Raw genomic sequence first — 13,559 nt, forward strand, 5'->3', positions numbered from 1 at the left:
TCGTTAACACGCCCGACCTCAACAAACAACTGATCAATGTTTGATAAATGAATTATTGTCACAAATTATAATTTGTCATTGTCACATGGAACTAGGTAATCGGCATGCAGTGCTAACCGGTTGTGTGGCGGGCGTGCGCATTTTATAAACAATCGCAATAAAACATGCAGTGATAAAATGCTAGGATGAAAGTACCGATAGACGTTAGTATATTGAATTTTGAAATTTTATATTTTTATTTCAATTTTTCGATTGAAAAATAAAATCGTACATAATCAAGCTTTGATTCTCTAAAATATAAAATAATAATAATAAAATATGATGTAATAAAATTTATAACTAAATTTCTATTACCTAGATTTTACACTGTGTAATTAGGTTTTGATTTTTTGATGACATCAAATATATCAAACGCGTTTAGTATTTATTTGTTCGAAAATAATAATCAGTGAGTAAATACATATAAATGTTAAGACCATTGTTTAAAATAAATCAATAATAATAAGTACATATGTATGTATGTACATAGGATGTGTCTAAAATTACATACATACATATCAAGATTTTGACGATATTATTTTCTATAAAACAATATTCTCAGTTATATTGATAATTAACTAAGTCGATTACAATAGTTTATTTAATGTTAGTGTTTATGTAATATAATTCGAACAAAACAAATTATTATTACTGTGAAATCAAAGCTATAGTTTAGATAATGTATGTATAGGTAATGAAATCGAATTACTGAGCCTTTCATTCATGTGGTTATTAACTGTTTTGTTGTTAAGCTCCTCGGTTTGTTTGTTTGTGACATCTCTAACTAAAGGAATTTTATTTTTAGAATGTAATATTAAGTAGTTAGTATTACATTCTAAAATATACATTTAATTAGTATTTGGTTTTAAACAGTAATGTATGCATTATTAAATTCAATTGCATGTTAGACTGGAAAAAAAATTAAGATTGATTTAAGAAATGTCTAGGGTGAACGTTTTTCAATTTATGGCATTAAGAAATCAATACACATTTAAACTTTTCAAATTTGAGAATGAAATGAAATGCTGCTAAAGTTTGTCAATTATTCTTATCGAGTTTTATTTTAGAAAAATGTATCGTTTCTAGGAGCAAGGATGATCGATCCTCGTAAAACTGAAAGTGAAAATTGAACGAAAAAAGTTATTCTTTGATTTTATTTTCATATAAAAATATCTTATATATAATATGATATACATATAATGTGAGAATCTCCAAAGCATTGCTTTAAAGTATGTTAACTTTTTCTTAGTTGTAATTCTTTAAGCAAACATAGTACTCCGATTCCGAGATTCAATCCTCCAAAGGGCTCCCCGGTGCGCTCCGTGTCAATATTTGAAGGGAAAAAGTGTTGTTTTTTTAGGGCTCAAACCTTCTTCCATTTATTTCCAACACCAGATGATAGTTTGACAAAACGGTGACAGTGCTCGATATTCCTATGAAACGGGATGGACTCTTTTACGACATGTTGTGATGGCAGATCAAAGAAAATCTTCCATATATTCCGTTTTTTTCCGTATTACATATGTATAATTTTTTGTACAAATGAGATACAGATATTTTGTATTATATTTTTCAGGTTAGATGTTTAGAATGTCGTCAGATATTTTGTTGTGCCGACTGTAGACGTCGACACGAGGCGAATGTACACCAAATAGCCTTCGATTGTCTCCTGTGTAGATATTCTTCGTTCACTTTAAACTTGGATACACCACCCAGTGGCGAATTGATAGATCACATAAAGCTAAATCACTTGCCCCTTCACTGCGTCAAGTGCGAGAAAGTTTTCCAGGGTGTCGAGGATTTTCTCAGGGGCGAATATTGCGAGATGAAGAAAAACGACGAAAGGGAGAACGATCACGATTCAATGTGCGCAATGTCCGCGACAATACCTGATAGTATCGACAATTTAAAGAAGAAATTCCCGGGTGTGAGAAAAAGCGATAAATCGGCAGGTAAAGTTCAATATAAATACGAGTTTTGAGAAATAGAGTTTTAAATTGAACGTTGACTACTTTCCGTTCCAGAATATTAAATTGCGTTTTATCGTTTTATGTATAGTGATGACAAGTACGCCGACACATCCAAACACGCCGAATTGGGGAATATTTCAGAAATCTTTCACTTCCACTCTGTCGGGAATCAATAGTCCAGATTCAGACGTTGTACAGAGCCCTCCAAATGAGAACGAAAAAGTATTTATTTTATTATATAATATTTGTACGGACCATTTCTGTGATTTCGGGCTTAAAGTGCCGCTGACATCATTGTATTTTTTCTTTTCACGTTACTTTGCTGTAATTGTGCTATCATTCGAAACCAAGCACAAAGTTATGAAGGTCGAAAATGGTTCAGTGGGTTTAGAAACATATGTTTTATGAACTCAAAGTTACACATTGTTGTATAATGCCATTAATTTATCCATGTTCTATGTATGTAAAGTACCACATACATATGTATGTATAGTCAATGCATAAGCTTTTGTGTAAATCTGATAAAATATATATAATTACTATATTATACACATTACATACATACATACATATGTATATGTTGCAGTCGAAGTGTATTTTCATTTGTAATATATTCCAACTGGCATTTTAGGTCATTTATATTTGAATACAAATCAATTAGTAAATTATAACTCTACAAGCGCAAATACACTTTCAACAATGTGCGCCAGTTGTAATATAACAGTTGAGTTATGCCAGTTCTGATACTTTTGCGAATGTTTTAGAATTTAATAATGCGTTAATATTTGCTAGGTATTACAAATTTTCGTCATAAGTGTCATGTTACGATAACTCTGAGAATGCGTTTAAAACATCCTTTCCATCTTACCTGGTACCAATTTATATTTGAACTGTATTTTCAGTTTTTATATATTTTGACAAATTGGAATATAATTATGAATCAAATTACATGGGTTAGACGGAATATATTCCAACTAGTTAAAATATATTACAACTGAAAATACACTTCAAATATAACGGTAGTTGGTACCAGGTTAGATGGAATATCTTCCAACTAATCAAAATCTATTACAAGTGGAAGATACACTTCAATTGTAACATATGTACGTACATATAATATACATATGTATTTATAAGATATATGTAGTCAAAATATATTTCAACTGGAAGATACACGTCCACTACAACATACATATGTAAACATATAGATGGAAATCTATTTGATAAACTTAACTCATTTTTTTTTTAATTCTCAAAAATTCTAAAAACGAGAAATTTATCAGTGGGTAACTGATTGATGTGTTTATAATGTTCCACTGATTATATTAATTGACTTCCAATTTCTATTTGAACTTTTTGATTTCAAATTGGATACCTTAAATTTTCATATACTGTACATACATATTTTCGCATATTAGTTTGGTTCCCGATTAATTGTTCAAGTATATTTTGTGGTATGATTTTATCACTTATATAACAGTTAAATTTTAAATCTTATAGTTATTTTAGACGTTATTTGGTTCCTTGAATTTAAGGTTACGTCGACCACTCAATTATCTTCAATTCAAACCGATTCTTCGAGCAAGCCGCAGGCTAAAGAGTTAAAGGGGATTATGTCGAAAGGGGCGCCGCGCCTTAAGCTCGAGCCTAGCGACAGCTTAGAAAAGCCAAACACTTACGGCGAATCTCCACCGAATAGACAGAATCCTTGCGACGATTTAACCAACAGTCCTAACGAAGGAGGAACCCAGGATTTCACACCTTCGATCATCAACTCGAGCGATAAAAGGAAACGAGTCACGTTTGCCGACGAAGTAGAGCAGCGGAAACAAGCTAGGATCAAGCCATATTCACACGGTATCAGCCATTTATCATCATACCCGTATATTATATGTACGTATAATACAATGTCCTCATTTGAACTATAGTGTTCCTGAAACCAAGGAGACCGTCAACCCCGGGCAGGATACATCCAAAGAGAACCCGCACGCCTAGACTGCAAGCTATCATAAATAATTTCGAATCAAGATCTTCAAAATTCATGAAGACTCCTAAACATATACGGAACACACCAACAACGAATGATACTACGCCGCCTTCAACCGAACAGAACGCTGTTACGGCTAGGACCATAAATTTTAAACAAGAAAGTCCTGCGACTTCAGACGATCTGAACGATTCGCCAAAGCAGGATGTCACAGACGAAAAGGATGTAAAGTGCCTTGTGACGTCTCCGTCTGATAGCGATACGACAAATATCGAACATTACAAAAGTTGCTTGCAGGAAAGTTTGAGCGAAGACAAAGATATCAAATCGGCAATGGGAGCGGTCCAAGATCTGCCGCAACAGATAGCAGATTCGATACAGGAATCGCTGAGCAGTGCTTTAGAATCGCAAGATTATTCCACGGAGATACAATTCAAAATAGTCATCACAAAGAAGGTCGTTACGATTAAAGAAACAACAAAAGCCGTTGGAGAAAATGCAGCAAGGGTTGATGAATTGATACACTTTGGAAAAAATTCAACCACCATATGGTCCAGGCTTATGAGCGGAATGAAGTGGGTCATTTGGGGAGACAAAGATATTATCAATGGTAAAGAATTTAAAAATTAAGTTTATTAATATTTCAATTTATTTTTTCGATTAAATTAAATGAGCAAAAAAAATTGAATTGCAGGCAAATCAACGAACGAAAATGACTCTCCAGACGCGTTGCTTTTATCGTCTAGCAAAAGGAAAAGATTTTTATCCGAATTAAGCGAAAGTCCAATCAACAATAAAAGGTATAGGTATTCTGAAAGGATCAACGGAAGGAGGCCACTCGACAGGATGCTGAAAGGGGGAATGTTTTGTATAGAAAGATCGAACTCAACTGGTGCCGATATACTATCCAAAAGGAACGACGACAACAAATCATTGAATCAGTCGTTTTAAGCGTTCGTCTTTCTATAATTTTTAATTTTTTCATTATTAATATACATTCAATTTATCATTTATATTATAAATGTTAATGTTCAACTTTTTTTTTTCAATAAAATATTTATATATAATAAATAAAATGCATTATTCATAAGTTTACGTTTGCTTGAAATCACATGTAATTGTACGAAAAAGGACTAATGAATGGTATTGTCTGAATTACACAAAATCAAAATAGAATTTACGAGAATCAAAATATATAACAGAAGTTGTTGGATACATGATTTTGGTTTCGTAGTAATTATCACGTACTTATTCCTTTCTTAGCATCATCTTATTCATAACACACATATTCCCGGATGAACCAGAATTCGGCTGGTATCGAAATGATGTCAAATACGAGCAACGTTTCATCGTTATTATTTTCGTTTTCCTTTTATTTATTCCCTCGTTTCCTCGTTAACGACGCGAAAAACAAAAGCGTTCCCCTAATTGGAACTGTGGCTTCATTTGTCTTTATTTCTGTTTATTTTTTTATTTATTATTTCCAACTATTTGTTTTTCGTGAACGTGTATATGAAACGCATTTTCCCAAAGAAATACCGGAAAGTGGATAAACGTGCGTAGTTTGCCTCATTTCTCGCATATAAATATTGCGATTCTTCTCTTAATATATTTTATATTATATTTAAAAAATTGTAAGTATGACAATTGCCATACAAATGTTAAGACTTACAAATGTGAAACTGTACCGGTTTATATTCCTCCGTATAAATCGCTAAGACTAGGCGATAATACACGTGACGATGCATTTATTTAGATCGACGAGCCCTTTGACACCCGAAGCTATTGCATTAATTACTGCCTCAACTGCAAGGCTGCAGTTTAATTACTGACGCCTGATAACCTTTGGGATGTTGACATTTTATTAACGCCATCCCTCTTCCTTCTGTACGTACATATATGTATAATTAATCCATCAAAGGAAAATCGACGAGCACGATACTTCGCTTCACGTCGTTATTTTGCCTCGAATTTATTTATACGTTGTCGGAGCGAGCTGTTACCTCGTGTGATGATGTATAAAGAGGATGTACGCGGAAACGGGCGTTGGCTCGTTCACGCGTTAAAGTTAAATAGAAATATACAGGACGAAACGTACGGGGAAACGCGTCTAAGTATTGGAATAACAATGGACTTAAGACTTGAGGAGCAGTCGTGTAGATAAATAAATTGCGGAAATTAGCCCGTTATTGTTGAAAGATCGAATGCCCGATTCGATGTCAAATAATACGCTCAGGGCTACAAATAATATTATGACATTTGTGTCCAAGATGGATTCGTTAAATATACGTATACAAAATTGAAGATGTTTGACTGAAGCTTTATCTTTGTCATCTCATTTAAAATTTAAAATTTAGTGATTTGTTGCAGGCAAACCGGCAATTTATTTGTCTGCTATGTCATACAGTAAACGGATTATTTTGCACATTGCAATCGCGCACACGACAATGGTTGCTATGAACATCGCGAATACGAAATATCTGGCATTCGAGATCTCGTTAGTATGATAGTTCGCGTGTGTAGCTTTCGATGGATGGAATTTTCAGGTGCCATATGTTCCGTGATCGATATTTTAGTGACGTGTGTGAGGTTGCTTTGTGCGGGATAATCACCGAACCATGTCATATGTACGTATACACGATTTTTAGGTTCACCACATTCGGTTATATCTGCTATACATAAGACAGTAGAATAGGGCTGCTATTCGTCCTGGTAGACCGGGACATGTCCCGGTTTACAGATCTGTGTCCCCGTGTCCCGGTACATGAGTCAGTTGTTCTGGTATTCTATCAAGCTAGTTAGACAAAAATTATTAAAGAAAAACAAGTAAATGTGAGAATGAAAAGTTAAAGGACTGCAAGGGTTTACGGACAAGTGTGAATTTTGAGTCAAAGTCAACAAGGCTAATTTATTAGGTATTTTCACCGGGAAATCTGCAATTACTTAATCGTAAACATAGAGCCGTGCGAAGGAAGAATTTTAAATTAATGAGACACATTCCCAAATTTCCAAGTAAAATAATAAATATATAATACATATATAATATATAATTACGAAAGAGACTTTGTAAGTATGTAATGTTGGTTGGTAACATCGAAAACAAATCAAAGTTTCTATGACGACGATTCAATATGGTTTCGATTCAATATGGTTTCGATTCAATATTTATTTATTTTTTTAACATACATACATACATATATACCAGAAAAGCCTTACAGGTGAGCTTCCTGGCCAATTTTAAACAATTCAGCATTTTTATTACCCAAGTCGTTGAATTACGAGATTGAAAACTCACAAATTAACGAGACATCTATGAGTTTTACATAAATTTTATTGTACATTAATGATACTCAAATAGTGGTGACATAGTATGTGGGAAAGTTTCTTAGTCAATTTTAATCGGGAACCGTCTCAACAATGAAATCAGAAAAATTGGAAAACTCTGATAGGAAACGATCGACATCTAGTCACAAATATCCAAATATGACCAGCAGCACTACAGATATACTCACTACATATGTTGCTAGGTAGCATAATAACTAGCTGGTTCGTTGTTTTGCTCGTCCGCTATTTGGATGCTTTTTTCGTAAATATTGTCGGTTAATGGTGTCGTGCTTTGCATATTGTGTAGAGTTATTGGTGTTGCTTTAATTTTTGATTAAAATTTTTGCAATTGTGATTAAATACAGTGGTTAAACTGATTTCTAAGGTTATATTTTAAAGATAATTTTCACTTGAAAAAAAAAAAAAAAAAAAAGAAGAAAAAAAAAAAAAAAAAAAAAAGTTCTTTTGTTTCTTCAAATAATATTCGTTTGGCAACGAACGTGATCAAACTGATTTCTGAAATTATATATTAACTCTCGAACCCAGAGCATATTTACAATATTACAGCATAATGCAACATTGTTAAACAAAAAACTATTTATTTCATACATATTTTTGTGCGAAATTTTGAGAATATTCTCTTATTTAAATTATAAATTGTGACGCTAATCTAATCTATAATTTGGAAAGAGACTGTATGTAAATATCCTTGGTCGTCGTCGTTTTCGTCGTTTTCGTCGTCGTCGTCGTCCGTAGATCGGTGACGTCATCGAACACGTGATTCGATTTTTTTTTTTTTTCGATCCATGGGCGCCGATTTTTTTTTTCGTTTCAATGGATTCACCCCCGCGGGGGCGCAAGGCGAGTAGCTTCATGGGGCCCCGCCAGGGGCGCCACAAGGGGCGCAGCCCCGAAGGGGGCCCGGGGGGCGCAGCCCCGTAGGGCCCCAGCCTCATGGGGCGCAGCCCCATGGGGCTCAAAAGGGGGCGCCACAAGGGGCGCAGCCCCGTGGGGCCCCGAAGGGGGCCCGGGAGGCCCAGCCTCATGGGGCGCAGCCCCATGGGGCTCAAAAGGGGGCGCCACAAGGGGCACAGCCCCGTGGGGCCCCAGCCTCATGGGGCGCAGCCCCATGGGGCTCAAAAGGGGGCGCCAACAGGGGCACAGCCCCGTGGAGCCCCGAAGGGGGCCCGGGGGGCCGAGCCTCATGGGGCGCAGCCCCATGGGGCTCAAAAGGGGGCGCCACAAGGGGCGCAGCCCCGTGGGGCCCCGAAGGGGGCCCGGGGGGCCCAGCCTCATGGGGCGCAGCCCCATGAGGCTCAAAAGGGGGCGCCACAAGGGGCGCAGCCCCGTGGGGCCCCGAAGGGGGCCCGGGGGGCCCAGCCTCATGGGGCGCAGCCCCATGGGGCTCAAAAGGGGGCGCCACAAGGGGCGCAGCCCCGTGGGGCCCCGAAGGGGGCCCGGGGGGCCCAGCCTCATGGGGCGCAGCCCCATGGGGCTCAAAAGGGGGCGCCACAAGGGGCGCAGCCCCGTGGGGGCCCGGGGGGCCTAGCCTCATGGGGCGCAGCCCCATGGGGCTCAAAAGGGGGCGCCACAAGGGGCGCAGCCCCGTGAAGCCCCGAAGGGGGCGCGGGGGGCCCAGCCTCATGGGGCGCAGCCCCATGGGGCTCAAAAGGGGGCGCCACAAGGGGCGCAGCCCCGTGGGGCCCCGAAGGGGGCCCGGGGGGCCCAGCCTCATGGGGCGCAAGCCCTAATAGGCATTAACTAAGGGGGGCGAAGCCCTAAACGGCAATTAATCTTGGGGGCGCGGGGGGCGAAGCCCTAAAAGGCAACTGATCATGGGGGCGAAGCCTTAGACGGCATTTAATCATGGGGGCGCGGAGGGGCGAAGCCCTAAAAGGCATTAACTAAGGGGGGCGAAGCCCTAAACGGCAATTAATCTTGGGGGCGCGGGGGGCGAAGCCCTAAAAGGCAACTGATCATGGGTGCGAAGCCTTAGACGGCATTTAATCATGGGGGCGCGGAGGGGCGAAGCCCTAAAAGGCATTAACTAAGGGGGGCGAAGCCCTAAACGGCAATTAATCTTGGGGGCGCGGGGGGCGAAGCCCTTATCGGCAACTGATCATGGGGGCGAAGCCCTAGACGGCATTTAATCATGGGGGCGCGGAGGGGCGAAGCCCTAAAAGGCATTAACTAAGGGGGGCGAAGCCCTAAACGGCAATTAATCTTGGGGGCGCGGGGGGCGAAGCCCTAAAAGGCATTAACTAAGGGGGGCGAAGCCCTAAACGGCAATTTATCTTGGGGGCGCGGGGGGCGAAGCCCTTATCGGCAACTGATCATGGGGGCGAAGCCCTAGACGGCATTTAATCATGGGGGCGCGGAGGGGCGAAGCCCTAAAAGGCATTAACTAAGGGGGGCGAAGCCCTAAACGGCAATTAACCTTTGGGGCGCGGGGGGCGAAGCCCTAAAAGGCATTAACTTAGGGGGGCGAAGCCCTAGACGGCTTTTAATCATGGGGGCGCGGAGGGGCGAAGCCCTAAAAGGCAACTGATCATGGGGGCGAAGCCCTAAACGGCAATTGCTCATGGGGCGTGGAGGGGCGAAGCCCTAGAAGGCAAAGGCTCAGGGGGGCGCCGAGGGCGAAGCCCTAGAAGGCAAAAAAAAAAAAATGATTTTTTTTTTTGATTTTTTTAAATTTTTTTTTTGATTTTTTTTTTATTTTTTTTTTGATTTTTTTTTGATTTTTTTTTTATTTTTTTTTTTATTTTTTTTTTAATTTTTTAATTTTTTTTTTTTTTTTAATTAAATTAGCTTAGTCATGTTTAAGCGGTTTATATTATAAACACTGAGCGAAGCCGGGTAATACAGCTAGTCTAATCTATAATTTGGAAAGAGACTTTGTATGTAAATATCCTTGGTCGTCGTCGTCGTCGTCTTCGTCGTCTTCGTCGTCGTCGTCGTCGTCGTCCGTAGATCGGTGACGTCATCGAACACGTGATTCGATTTTTTTTTTTTCGATCCATGGGCGCCGATTTGTTTTTTTCGTTTCAATGGATTCACCCCCGCGGGGGCGCAAGGCGAGTAGCTTCATGGGGCCCCGCCAGGGGCGCCACAAGGGGCGCAGCCCCGTGGGGCTCAAAAGGGGGTGCCACAAGGGGCGCAGCCCCGTGAAGCCCCGAAGGGGGCGCGGGGGGCCCAGCCTCATGGGGCGCAGCCCCATGGGGCTCAAAAGGGGGCGCCACAAGGGGCGCAGCCCCGTGGGGCCCCGAAGGGGGCCCGGGGGGCCCAGCCTCATGGGGCGCAGCCCCATGAGGCTCAAAAGGGGGCGCCACAAGGGGCGCAGCCCCGTGGGGCCCCGTGGGGCCCCGAAAGGGGGCCCGGGGGGCCCAGCCTCATGGGGCGCAGCCCCATGAGGCTCAAAAGGGGGCGCCACAAGGGGCGCAGCCCCGTGGGGCCCCGAAGGGGGCCCGGGGGGCCCAGCCTCATGGGGCGCAAGCCCTAATAGGCATTAACTAAGGGGGGCGAAGCCCTAGACGGCAATTAATCATGGGGGCGCGGAGGGGCGAAGCCCTAAAAGGCAACTGATCATGGGGGCGAAGCCTTAGACGGCATTTAATCATGGGGGCGCGGAGGGGCGAAGCCCTAAAAGGCATTAACTAAGGGGGGCGAAGCCCTAAACGGCAATTAAGCTTGGGGGCGCGGGGGGCGAAGCCCTAAAAGGCAACTGATCATGGGGGCGAAGCCTTAGACGGCATTTAATCATGGGGGCGCGGAGGGGCGAAGCCCTAAAAGGCAACTGATCATGGGGGCGAAGCCTTTGACGGCATTTAATCATGGGGGCGCGGAGGGGCGAAGCCCTAAAAGGCATTAACTAAGGGGGGCGAAGCCCTAAACGGCAATTAATCTTGGGGGCGCGGGGGGCGAAGCCCTAAAAGGCAACTGATCATGGGGGCGAAGCCTTAGACGGCATTTAATCATGGGGGCGCGGAGGGGCGAAGCCCTAAAAGGCATTAACTAAGGGGGGCGAAGCCCTAAACGGCAATTAATCTTGGGGGCGCGGGGGGCGAAGCCCTAAAAGGCAACTGATCATGGGGGCGAAGCCTTAGACGGCATTTAATCATGGGGGCGCGGAGGGGCGAAGCCCTAAAAGGCATTAACTAAGGGGGGCGAAGCCCTAAACGGCAATTAATCTTGGGGGCGTGGGGGGCGAAGCCCTAAAAGGCAACTGATCATGGGAGCGAAGCCTTAGACGGCATTTAATCATGGGGGCGCGGAGGGGCGAAGCCCTAAAAGGCATTAACTAAGGGGGGCGAAGCCCTAAACGGCAATTAATCTTGGGGGCGCGGGGGGCGAAGCCCTAAAAGGCATTAACTAAGGGGGGCGAAGCCCTAGACGGCATTTAATCATGGGGGTGCGGAGGGGCGAAGCCCTAAAAGGCATTAACTAAGGGGGGCGAAGCCCTAAACGGCAATTGCTCATGGGGCGTGGAGGGGCGAAGCCCTAGAAGGCAAAGGCTCAGGGGGGCGCCGAGGGCGAAGCCCTAGAAGGCAAAAAAAAATTTTGATTTTTTTTTTTTGATTTTTTAAAAATTTTTTTTTAATTTTTTTTTATTTTTTTATTTTTTTTTTTTTTTTTTTGATTTTTTTTTTATTTTTTTTTTATTTTTTTTTTTAATTTTTAAATTTTTTTTTTATTTTTTTTTTTTTTTAATTAAATTAGCTTAGTCATGTTTAAGCGGTTTATATTATAAACACTGAGCGAAGCCGGGTAATACAGCTAGTAACTAATAATACTTAACAATGATTTGCTATAAATGCAAAAGTGTTGTGTTGTTGACTAATTATGTGCTGTGCGAGCTTTGTGAAGAACCTTTCCACCATGATTGTGTGGGGATTTCGGAAACAAAATACAAAAAAATGACGTCAAAGAATAAGGAAAAATGGCGATGCGTTTCTTGCCGTATCCATCCTAACCCCCTTCCGCCGTCTCAGTCCTCATCACTAATGCTCAGTTCTCAAGATTCAGTCATCAGTCCTCAGCCATCTTTATTTGATATACTTAATGAAATTAAATGCTTTCGAGCAGACTTTAATACCATGAAAAATGAGTTTGAAAACATAAAATCTGTAATCACAGACATAAACAATAAATTATTCACAATAGAGGCTAAGTCTGATGAATTTGATGGGAGACTAACCACTGCTGAAAAGAAAATTTCCTGCTTTTCTGATGTAAATAAAGGTTTAATTGAGGCGCAAAATACTATTGTTGAACTGAAACAAGAAAACAATCTGCAAGATCAATTCTCTAGAAAAAACAATGTAGAAATATCCGGCATACCTATGAAAAAGGGTGAAAATCTAGTGTCTATATTATATGACTTATGTGCTGTCGTGGGTCACAAATTGTGCGACACAGATATTGACACCATACACCGTGTGCGGCCGTACCCGTCCCAGGGCGTTGCAGGTTCACAGCAACAGCAACAGCAACAGCGAGAGGGCAACAGCGATGTGAGTGTGCGCACGTCATCAGTGGTCGTACGGTTCACTCAGCGCCGTCGTAAGGAGCTGCTGATGGCGGCCGTGCGCGCCCGCCGCGGCATCACCACCAACGACATCAATATTCCAGGCCCGCCCACCACCCTATACGTCACGGATCACCTTACACCAACGAATAAATTATTATTGAAGCGAGCACGCCAATTGAAAACTGAATATAACTACGCCTACTTGTGGGTTAAAGATTGCAAGATCATGATTAGAAAAAGTGCGAGCTCCAATATCATACAAATCTCAAAAGAATCAGATCTTTGCAAAATCAAATGACTAAGTGCAATATTAAATTTTAATAACCTAATAATTATCTATGCATTTATTGTCTACTGGTCTGCATCACATATTATAATGTATGTGCAAACAATTATGTACGTATGGCTATATAATTTATTATTTTTATTATTACTATATAACTATGCTATTTACATATATTTTACTCATAAACTAAAAAAGGTACGAGTTCATTTTTATATTTGTGTCCATGTATACCTTTGTATTTCAACTGGTATCACCAAGGATGGTTTGCTTAATAATTCCATATCTTTATCTGTGTATGCAGTTATGTGTATGTTTATATGCATATATCTATTTTCATTTATGCATATGGATATTTATATTTATATCACTACGTGCTCTATCTACTTCCTTTTTTACAATGTCTTCTAATCGTCTTGTCATTTATTA

At 41.1% G+C, this 13,559-nt stretch overlaps 2 protein-coding genes across 2 annotated transcripts in view; both read left to right on the top strand.

Moving 5' to 3' along the window:
• LOC143914068 (dopamine D2-like receptor) overlaps nucleotides 1–13,559 on the top strand; it is a 281,762-nt gene that overhangs the window by 115,200 nt on the left and 153,003 nt on the right. The window lies entirely within an intron of this gene.
• On the top strand, nucleotides 96–4,947 carry fs(1)Ya (female sterile (1) Young arrest). The gene is made up of 6 exons (XM_077435007.1): nucleotides 96–203; nucleotides 1,616–1,991; nucleotides 2,098–2,231; nucleotides 3,545–3,866; nucleotides 3,938–4,606; nucleotides 4,691–4,947. The coding sequence occupies exons 1-6, from the start codon at nucleotides 186–188 to the stop codon at nucleotides 4,945–4,947; spliced, it is 1,776 nt and encodes a 591-aa protein (XP_077291133.1). The 5' UTR covers nucleotides 96–185.

This window comes from Arctopsyche grandis, chromosome 7 (assembly GCF_051622035.1).
Source record: "Arctopsyche grandis isolate Sample6627 chromosome 7, ASM5162203v2, whole genome shotgun sequence".
Taxonomy (NCBI): domain Eukaryota; kingdom Metazoa; phylum Arthropoda; class Insecta; order Trichoptera; family Hydropsychidae; genus Arctopsyche; species Arctopsyche grandis.